The sequence below is a fragment of the Ostrea edulis genome, chromosome 1 (assembly GCF_947568905.1).
Source record: "Ostrea edulis chromosome 1, xbOstEdul1.1, whole genome shotgun sequence".
NCBI classification, from domain to species: domain Eukaryota; kingdom Metazoa; phylum Mollusca; class Bivalvia; order Ostreida; family Ostreidae; genus Ostrea; species Ostrea edulis.
The window spans coordinates 45,481,073-45,492,308 of record NC_079164.1 but is presented as its reverse complement, the minus strand read 5'-3'; the positions used below and the strand labels follow the sequence as shown (position 1 = coordinate 45,492,308).

The following is an 11,236-nucleotide window of genomic DNA, read 5'->3' as shown; positions in this document are numbered from 1 at the left end:
CAAATGGCATTACTCTGAACTGATAATGCTTTCCTTGAAAGCAAAACCGTAGTTACTGTCTGTGTTGTTGACATACTGGTACGTGGAAGTATGCATCTTTTAGGTCTAGGGTCATCACCCAGTCTCCTTTCTTTACAGCCTGTTTGATTGTTCTGAAAGTCTCCATCTTGAAGTGTGGAACATTTAAGTGTACATTTAGATTTCTCAAACTTAAAATTGGACGAAGCCCTCCGCCCTTCTTTGGAACTAAAAAGAATGTGCTGTAGACACCTAAGCCTTCCTGGCTCTTTGGTACTGATTCTATTGCTCTTTTTTCTAATAATTCTCTTATTTCTTCGGATATACATATATTTTTCTGTAATGAACTGAATGCAGTTTCTCTTACGCCACTTTTTGCCGGCCTGGAAGAAAACTGAAGACGAAGTCCTTCTTGGACTATGTTTAAAACCCATTGATCGGAAGTTATCTGCTTCCATTTCTCTATGAATCCCGACAGTCTGCCTCCGACTGGCGGACTCTTTGATTTGATTTGACCTACTGTTTTCTCGGGCGAAACCCCGATCTAGGGTTTTCCGGCTTTTTAAAGCTTTGTTTACCCTGCGGTTTGTATCGAAAGGAAGAACTATCCTTTGACGTATCTTGTCTATCATATCCTTCAAAATTCCTCTTTTTAGGAATTGAGTATGCTGTCTTATCTGAAGCTTTTGACCCTCTAGAGTCATCAACTTTCCTTTTCAGGTCCTTTCGCTTCAAATCCCTGAGATGTTGAGTTTCCTTAGCATCTCGCAGGTTCTCTGCACTGCTATGCAAAACCTCAAAAAACTTACCCCCAAACAATTTAGGACCAATTGCAGACTGGCGTAGCAATTTATTCTCAGTTGCTTTATTTTTGAAAGCCATGTCTTTTAGATAAAGACTTCTTCTAGCAGTGACAGAGTTAAGCATAACTCTGGAAGTCACATCGGCCATAGCATGAAACAGCTGAGATAAAGCTTGGATAGCCTCTTGTCTATCCTCGTCAGAAACTGCTCTGTCTAGAAAAGTTGTAATCAATGAGCCATAGGAAATCTGTCTCAGTAACAGTCTCGAACTCATGTCCATTTTTCTAAACTCACTGTTTGTAGATTCAAATGCCTTGTTGTTAAACTTATAAGGCATTGCACCTTCCTGGCTTCTAAGTTCAGATGAACACATGATGCCTTCTTCAATGTTTTCATCTAACTGTGGTGAGGAACAAAACTTTTTAAAGTGATCCTCATTCACCAAGTACTTCTGATCATCAGCTGATCGAAAACATCTAATTCTACCCCTATCTTACCATTCTTTGTCAACCTCTTCGAGTGCGTGAACAATCGAACCCTCTAAAGGAAGACTGAACTGTCTGGCCTCTTTTGGAGTTAGTAAATGTTCGGCAACATATGACTTGTACTCCGAGTCTCCGATCTTTTCCTTCATAGGAATACTGAGATCTGATGCAACTCTGGAAACAAAACCTTTCCAATCAACCTTAGATGTTCCTGGGTTGGAAAAAGTTGACGACTGACCAGCGTCTGAGCGACTGTCTGTTTCGTTTAAATTCACGTGATGATTCAGTGATGCGCAATACATCTCTATCATCTTCAGACGAATCTGAAACGTTTCTAGAGTGAGGTTGAAACTTACTAAATCTCTTGCGTTTAGTATTTGACCCATCTTGGTCCAAATCTTTATGTGTCTCAGCCGGACTTTGCTTAGAGTTTGATAGCAATTCAGCAACCCTCCTGTCTATAATATCCTGCATATTTCCCATCATCCATGGCGGGAACATGAAATTCATATGCCCTTGCGGCGCTTGACCTCCCATACTGAATGGAAGAAAATTGGCCATACCTACTGGAGTTGCAACATTTTGGCTTACTTGGTCATAGGAATGACCTGGCCTAGTAATAGGGCTCTCATGTTCCGAGGACGGAACGGCCATACAATTGTCCGAGATGTCATGGGAATGACTGGACATAGCAGCTTCGTTGCTGGTAACAGTAATCTGTTCTGAGGACAGAACAGTGGAAAACTCTATCGTAGGCTCAACATCTAGAACACGAACACGTGTGGTCTTGTCCCGCAAAGACTCCACGGGCGTGGCAACTTTCTTACCTTTAAAAGGGTCCACTTGCGTCACCCCTGCTCTATCCTCACAAGGTCTTGAAACTGTCGCAGGCTTCTTATTTTTCTGCTTGTGTTTTTCTATCATGCGCGCCACAGCGCCACGTTTCTCTTTAGACCAAGTTCTACAGACCTTACAAGGAAGAGCTTCTGAGCAAGACCGATGTCGATAACAATCTTCATGTTCATCAATGCACGACATCTCCCTGCAACATCGTTTACATTCCTTATACGAATCCTCTGCCATGCTTGAACCACGTGGCCGACACGAGGAACGATAAACTTAACTATAATAGAGTATAAAATCAAACACGGTTCAAAAAACGCTCTTAAACCGACACAACACTCTAACTCAAGTATTTATATCAAGTAAATAAAAGATAAATGCACAGTAGTAGGTAAAAAGCCTGAAAATTTTCACCAGAGAAAAAATCCGCGTGAAACAAAATGGCTGCCCGAACATAAACTGAAGTACCCGGATGTTGGGTATTGAAGAGTGGGTTAAGGGAAGATAACTCGTTCTAAAAATTATTCGGGCATAGTAGTAGGAGTCCGTGACATATTGCAAAATGTTCGATGCAGGTAAGTATAGATACTGAAATAAACTGTGTTTTATTGAGAAAAGTAGTGTATGTTCTTGACAAGATTACATAAATCTAAGAAAAACTATAATGGGCAACTCCATATAATAGTAACCTAATGTGCTTACGTGCCTAAAATCGAGCATCAACCCTTTGGTCGAGTAGGGATAACTCCAGTATGCCTGTGTGAAAGTATGGCGTGTGAAACGTTGCAATATTGCAAATCTTGATTTGTAGTCGATAATTTTGATATCAATATGCTTAAAGGCAATTTTCATTGGTGTAAAAATTGACTTTAGGGTATGACGGCATTTTAATCGGTCTAGGATTAACATGGTAGATGTATATATGGATTCAGCTATGTTGATTGTAAGTAAAACTTATGATTTTAGGTTAATTAATGTGAAGTTTTCTTCGAATAAAAATGATAAGCTATTTCCTCAATACATGTAAACCATTCGTGTAATACCTATGTTATAATACTTCGAGTAGAGAGAATCATCTACTCCCGAGTATGGGTATTATGAGCACAGGTACCATAACGGTGGATCACGTGTTACATCTTGTGTACACCCCCCACCCCCACCCCCCCACAACCTTCCCAACCCAATGAAAAAATATATTTGTACGAATGTCACAATATTAAATGAAATGGATGTTAAAACTTCATTACAGTGTCACTGATGTGTTAACCATTTAGGACCCACGTAATGGCTGGCATGTGTAATTGATTGCCCCTGGAATGTTGCCCCATATGCGTTGGTACTTTAGAAGAGTCGGAGAAACCCCTTTCTCTCTTGAGGAGGGGGATGTAGTAGAGTGAATTATGTGGCTTCCTAACTAGCTAGTGGGTTAGCCCTTTATCTCTATCAGTAGAGATCGAACTGGACTGTCTACTGTTCGTTTTATTGAAAAAGAATACAGCTGAGGTAGAAAACTGAATAATCTCAAAATTATACGTTTCGCTCATAGGCGCCTTGGTCAAGGATATTGCATTATAACCTATATGTAAATAATGGAGGAAATTCGAACCACAAATAAATGTTTCTCTCCGATCTTTGGTGTCTCTTTTTACATTTTTTTTTAATTTTATGTTTCAGGAAGTTTAAATACATGTGAGAATCGGTCTATCGAATATGACTTTTAAACAACGAAGGTCCTGTGTCGCGGCATGCATTGGCACGAGAACCCTTACTACTACGATCCTGAGCGCTCAGCATAAGCCTAAATTTGTGGTACTTCATCTACAGCTCGTGATATGAGTGAAAAATTCTCGATGGGACGTCAAACAAACAAACTGTATATCGAATATACGTTTTCTCATGACATCATAGTACACATCATCTTCGCTAGCCGAGGGTTTACGATCCGCCCCGCTTCTCTACAAACCCTTGGCAGATTTAGTGCGATTTTCGTAGCCTCAACTTTCAGCATATGATTGGATACAGGGAAAGTCCACTGCTCAATAAGAGAACGTGTTACGTTAGATCACGTGCAAATAAAGGAATTTAAATACCTACAACTGTCATTCGGCCGTGTATCAAATACATATTCAAACCAATGATGCCACGTGCGCAGTTCAGACTCGTTTCTGCGTAAACAAGTGCATTTTATTTACTACAGTACCGTACCATAAGTTTAATATCAAACATCTTTTATAATTCGTTGTTTTATGTTCTATCTATCCCAGATTTAGACAGTTGCGTCAGAGCTATTTTCCTCAATTTGAAATTCACCTTACACATGTGGGGTTATTTTTAGACATAGACTCAACGACTACATATATTTCATGGGTTCACACACGTTTATTTTCTAAATGATAATCTCACTGATTATTTTTTCAAGTATGCAATTAAGAGATAGTTAAATTTATTATTAATATTTTGAATGATTTGCATACCACATTGCGTTACTCTCTGAGCGCAGCCATTTCCAAACAACTTTTAAACAGAAGCTGAAACACGCATTTTCATTGGATAAGCATGATGTAATCCAAGCAGGGTTGTTTTCTCCGTCCGCTAGAGGGCGCCACTCAAAGCCACGAAAATCAACTAATTCTGCCAAGGGTTTGTAGAGAAGCGGAGCGGATCGTAAACCCTTGGCTAGCGAAGATGAGTACACATATGTGGTCAGTAAACCACGTGGAAGGGGCATATTGGTAATATTAGATTAGTAAGATCTGATGCATTATAATAGAGGGCGAAACCCTATCTTGACCCGAAGGGATTTGTTATGGTACCCTATAGGTAACACGTATGTTTAAAAGGAAAAGATAGAAAACTGTTGAAAAATTAATCCATACCTATAGAACTTGAAAATTTTGGTCAAAATGGCATAGATTCGAATGCAAGCGTGAGGAGTGTATTTCTCCATTTTCAATCTCGTGTACCCAAGTTCACATCGTTCTTTGATGTTACATAAAATCCGTAAAAGCATGTAAATTATATTTTCTTAATCAGTGGACGATTTAAGGGGGGGGGGGGCGCCCTCCCCCCTAAAATTTTCAAAATTAAAGTATATCGTAGTATCTTGTTTAAGAAGATGTACTAAACGACAAAAGAATCAATAATTTCTTCCACTTCCGGAGAAATAAATGACGAAATCTTTTGCATTCTTGGATTACTTTATCGGGAGAACTTCATTTTTTCCAAAAACCCTTAAAATTTGCGTCATTTTAATAATTTCACGTTATTAAAAATGATCGAAAATAGTACAAATGACTAAATATGAGACATATATCAAGCCCGGTAAAATCCAGGCTTCGCCCCCTGGGTCCCCACCAGGTCTTCGCTCTGGACCCACTGGGGGTCTCAAGGTGGCCCCCAGACCCCTTGTCTCATAAAGTGGCGCCCCCTGTAACCGCAATTCCTGGATCCGCCCCTGTTAATCATATATAATAACTCCTGGATTAACACAATTCTACTATGTCCCCTATGTTTGTAAATTTGCTAAACACTGACGCTGAATGAAAGGTGAAAATAACGAACAGTGATCAATCCCAGAAGCAATACAAATCAGAAAGCTGGGCAAACACGGACCCCTGGATACACCAGAGGTGGGATCAGGTGCACAGGAGGAGCAAGCATTCCCTGTCGACCGTTCACACCCGCCGTGAGTCGTATATCTTGATCAAGTAAACGGAGTTATCCGTAGTCAAAATCAGTGTGCCAAGAACGACCTAACAATCGGTATGAAATATGTCAGACAGCACTTGACCCAATGATGATGGGTTGTATTGGCAAACTAGACTGTTATAATGACCACAGAATTTGCGAAATGCTGACTTTAAACGAGACTGTTAATACCCCTGCACCATCAACTTGTTTGTCAGTAGCCTGTCTCGATTTTAAAAACTGATCATACGCAGAACAAGCTCTTGCGTATTGAATATGGCGTCACAATGCACTGTTTACATCGTTATATTTCCCGCGTTCAATAAATAGGCGGATCAAATGTCAAAAGTTAAGGTGTTTTGATAGAGCTCTGTCCTCTCACGTTAGGTGTTAACTTCGGGATATTTTTGTCCTGTTATGAATATAGAAACAATTGCCAATACGCTTTGCTTCGCCCTTAAATACGATGACGCCGTAAGACATATTAGCGAGTGCAGTGAGCTTTAATGGAAACACGTTACAAGAGATAATTAGTCAAAATAAGCAATGGAAGTTGACAGACTATGCACGAAACTTTTGATCGTCCCATCCTCGGCGCCGCCATCTTTGTACAGGATTTGCAAGTTGCAACATTCGCGAACTCTGTCGAGACCTACGTGACAGCGAAGCTAATACGACGTCACCATAGGCGTAGCTTGGGTTCGAATATTACCGAGGCAGGGGGTCTGGGGGCTGCGCCCCCCAGAAGCTATCGACATTTTAACAACGTAAAAGGTGGGTTTTTTTTTTTTTACCGAGGCAGCTGCCTCGGTTGCCTCAATGGAAGCTACGCCACTGGTCACGATGCATTGCTTCCATCAACTACGTTATATTTCTCGTGTTAAATGAATAGACTGATCGAATGTTGCAAGTGGTTTTTATAACTGTCCGTACACTTATAACTGTCCGTGTCCGATAACTTCGGGATTTTCTTATTCTACTTGTCTGTTTTGGATAAATATATACATGTAAAAGTATACACTGTCTGCGGTGCCCCAACAGTAGCTGACACATGCGCAGTATCCTTGCAAGACCGACATGTTGCTACCGCACAACTTTCGTGAAAGCCCGGGCTGCGTTCAATATTGTAGCGGCTAGCTTAGCTATTAGGCAAGATATCTAGGTCTATTGAACATGTAGTGGAGTGCAAAATATCTTAATACATGCACAGTGAAGTAAATTGCTTAGGCTTATCCTAAGGTACTCACTGTATTTGGTATCGAGTTGTACGCCTCGGAGACTGAGAACGTCGTCTCTGGCCGGGGTCCGTGTTACAACTGGTTGCGGGGTGCCTCGGATACTCGGATGACCAGTGCTCATATATTGCTCACAGGGTCAGTAATCTGACCCTTGCTTAGTATTAAAATACACAGGTAATATAGAGTTATAGCCTGTTTCTGACACCCCCCCCCCCCCCCGCGATATATTTAGCTATACTACAAACGCACTGTAGGAATTAACGCCTGTTATCTTTACGTAGGACTAGCCTAGATGTTCGTTCAATTTCACAGCACTATCTAGCCACTACGTAGCAGCTACGATCTTTAACGCAGCCCCGGGTTATTTGGATACAGCTCAAATGTCACAATACGTCATAATGTCGTATAAAGAGTATATATGTACATTACCACCTTTCCTGAAATAGAGGAGTTCCACTTGCATTTATTATTTCGTGCATTTATTTCGAAATAGAAGTACTACTTCCGGGTGACCCCAGATCCTACTTGAGGGTACGAATTATCATTCTGCAAGAGTTGAAACTTTCTCCGTTCGATTCCAACTCTGGTAACCCGAGTTCGTACTCGGGTATGAACCGAAGTCGCCCATCGTTGTGTGATACGTCCCACTGAAGTGGAGTGATCGATATACTGTAATAACAAAAATCACCTTTTTAGAATATGAGTTATAATTTCATTTTCACATCTTGTCAATAGAACTTAAAATTCTAAGAGGGAGAAAGGAGATGACAGAACCATTTTCAAACATCACAAAACAAATTCATCATTTACAATCGTTAAATGGATGTATCATAATGTAACATGAAAAGAGAAATAAATATATGGCTGTGTTATTAAGTGAACCCGAGACCCAAGCCTTATTAGTCAGGTGCTCTAAACACTGAGCTATCTAGGCCAATATTCACGGTCTATATAATCTTAAATACTACAATCTACAATCACTAAACGAATATACCATTTACAATCACTAAACGAATACATGTATATCATTTACTATCGCTAAACGGGTATATTATTTACAAACATTAAACAGATGCATCAGATACAATTACTAAACGGTGTCTAAATGTTACTATTGGTGAAAGCACTGGATACCTTAAGATTCCTGCGTCATTTTATTTTTCAGTGCATCATCCCACCTGATATTTGCTTGTAACTGTTTATTCATGATCAGCTTGTCTTTTTCCTCTAAAATTAAAATAAGTGAAAATTAGCATTATTTCCAACATGAAATATCTACCTCTATCTATCTATCTTTATATCTATCTATCTAAGAGAGAGGTAGAGAGAGAGAGAGGTCCGTTTCTCACACTCTTCATCCTAAGCTACTCTAAGTTTTAGTATCAGTGGTACAGATGGATGGTCCAGACTCACAAACAAGTGTGTATGATTATGTGCCCCAGTACTATCCAACTCTTCCCTTACCTGGTGAGTGTATATACAAAATACGCAGTTTCTGTATTGGTACCTAAAGGCCGTAAGCGCCGAGCATAGGTCTGTGATACAGCCCTTCACCGGCAATGGTGACGTCTCCATTTGAAGGGGAAATTCTCGAAGGGGACGTTAAACAATAAACAACCAACCAATTTAACCCCACCCACCCCCACCCCACCCCCACGTAAAAATATCAACAAATATTAAAACTGTGTTAGTTTTGCGCATCGACTAACAGAGTTTAATTAAATCCAGTAATTGCCTACTTGAAATCATTTTTAATATTTAAACTAATTATATTGATTCTTTTCATTTCGACCATTCTCCATCACGAAATTGAATTTAAAGTTTACCTTCCGACTGCAATAAAGTTTTGTTTACGACTGCGTATATAGCCGTCTCTTACGCATGCAAGATTTCATTTAAGATTATGACGTGAACGATAATTTTGACAAGTTCATGGTTACTATAAATGCCCTCTTTTATTGCAATAGTACATTTCATTCATGATATACATTGTCTATTTCGTGAAATACACAATACCTTACGGGTAATTTACATGTAATTTATTCATGCTTACTTCTCATAAACTATACTGATGCCACACTGATTGTACTTGATGCTTTTAATAGCCACACATGCGACATTAAGGTAAAATTAATATTTTGCTTTTAACGCAAAGTACACCGTTGAAGTCCATTACCAAATGAAGAGTGGTAAAGGAAAAATGCATCAGACTTCGTTGCAATTGCCACATATAGGCATGCAGTTGTAATAAATCCGGTAAAGGTCTGTTTTGGACAAACGAGTTTTACGACTTTAAAAAACAAAGTCGCCTTCGTTCTGAGTTTCTTAATATAAATACTGGCGATCATGACCATGACCTCATGAGAGTTCAGATGAAGTGCCGACTGCTGTACCCAGATATATACAATATACAGTGTGAACAAGATACAAATTGTTTGATAGAGGTGTTTTTTCCCAAGCATTAAATGTTATATATTGCAAAATGATATCAATCTAATGATATAATGAGTCAGTTATAGCGTTATGTTAACAGGAATCTAGAAGTCTGGAGATGCCAACCCTCTTGATGAATGCATTGTTCAAGATCAAACAACCCTCAAATGATGCAGTGGTCAAAGGATGTAATTTTTCTCTCTGACTAAAATTTACGGTCCAGAATTTATTACATTCCCTTGAAAATTCCTACTAATCGTGGTTTTCTTATTCATTGTAGTTATTTATATCTCGAGAGCAGGTGTTGACACACAACCGCAGGAAAGATCAAAAACCCCAAGTCACTTCTCGTCTGGGATTGTAATGTGAAGATTAATTGGTTATAATCGATATGTTTCACTATATCAGAGATTATCACAGTTCACACTGAATATTCCAAAATAAAGAGACATCGACAAGGACACCCCCCCCCCCCCCCCCCCCCCAATATACTTGTATGTTATATGTAATCCTATTTGAATTCTGTTTAGTTAGATCTCGTATTTCAGGCAAAAATATACATGTAATTCTTGAAATATTCACTTATTGTAATTCTTTAAATATTCACCTACATATCTATTTGAAAAAAAAGTTGCATGCGATTTGAATATGTACCTGGAAATATTTCAAAGTCCAAAAATTATTTCCGTTGTCAAATGCCTTGTTGACGAATAATTAATTAGCGGTAAACGACGGAAACTAAAAACTAATTTGTTCCCATGTGTTAAAGTTAATCTCTCACGGAGCCGCGCACTTGTATTCACCGTGGTCCTTGTTTACCACGCCACACATGCGACTAAATGGACCGGTCAATTACTGCTGACAGTAGTGGTCATAAATGAAATATGCCCCTCCAAAGTCGGGAATAAATTATGGGGAGACTGTCTTGGACCGATTTGTTTTTTGTCTAGAACGTCTGTCGGATTTCGTTTATGAGTTACTTTAATACTACACGCTTTCGCTGTTCTAATCACTCCCCCTGGGTGATGGATTCAAAGAAACAAGTAGCCGTAAAAAATCACAACTTATTGAAAAATCTATATTTTGGTACAAAACCAATCTGAAGAGGTTTATTATACTACATCTGGTATGTATGCATATAAAGCTTTTTTCTTCTACATTTTTTTTCTCATCAATTGATTCATTTTATATTTTTTCTACCCTATTCAAATATTGTTAATAGAGAAAGAGAGAGAGAAAGACCTAGTTTGTTAAATTTCTTTCATTTTCAAATAAATCAATGCCATCTTTGCTTAATATTACCGGTGTAAATCATAGGGAAATTATATATAAAAGATAATACGGAAATTTACGATGTTGTCACTCCATTTATTCTACATATCATAACCATGGATAAAAATAATTAAAAATTGAATCACAGTACTCGGATAAAAGAAAATTTTTCATCAATCTCTCATTACTCTGATCTTGAAATTTGTCGTCGCTGTTACGAAGATATTTTACTTTAGAGGTGATCATCAAAAACATTGGTATGGACGTAAGGTTGTTTATTTTACAACTAAATTCACGCCGATAATTTATTTTAAAAAATCAATATTTTTTGTCTTTAAATTTTTATAAAAAAAAATCCAAAGTCGGATAACAGAGATTGGCATATAGATAAATATCATAAATTTTCAACTCTTGAAAAAAAAACTTCGGAAAACGTTTTTCCATTTTAAAAAACCCC

The 11,236-nt window shown here is 38.6% G+C and overlaps 1 protein-coding gene across 1 annotated transcript; it reads right to left on the bottom strand.

The window, feature by feature from the left end:
• Nucleotides 1–534: 534 nt before the first annotated feature.
• On the bottom strand, nt 535–2,389 carry LOC125658470 (uncharacterized). The gene is made up of 3 exons (XM_056143338.1): nt 1,898–2,389; nt 1,333–1,629; nt 535–1,221 (listed from the first exon to the last, which is right to left on the bottom strand). The coding sequence occupies exons 1-3, from the start codon at nt 2,387–2,389 to the stop codon at nt 535–537; spliced, it is 1,476 nt and encodes a 491-aa protein (XP_055999313.1).
• Nucleotides 2,390–11,236: the final 8,847 nt, after the last annotated feature.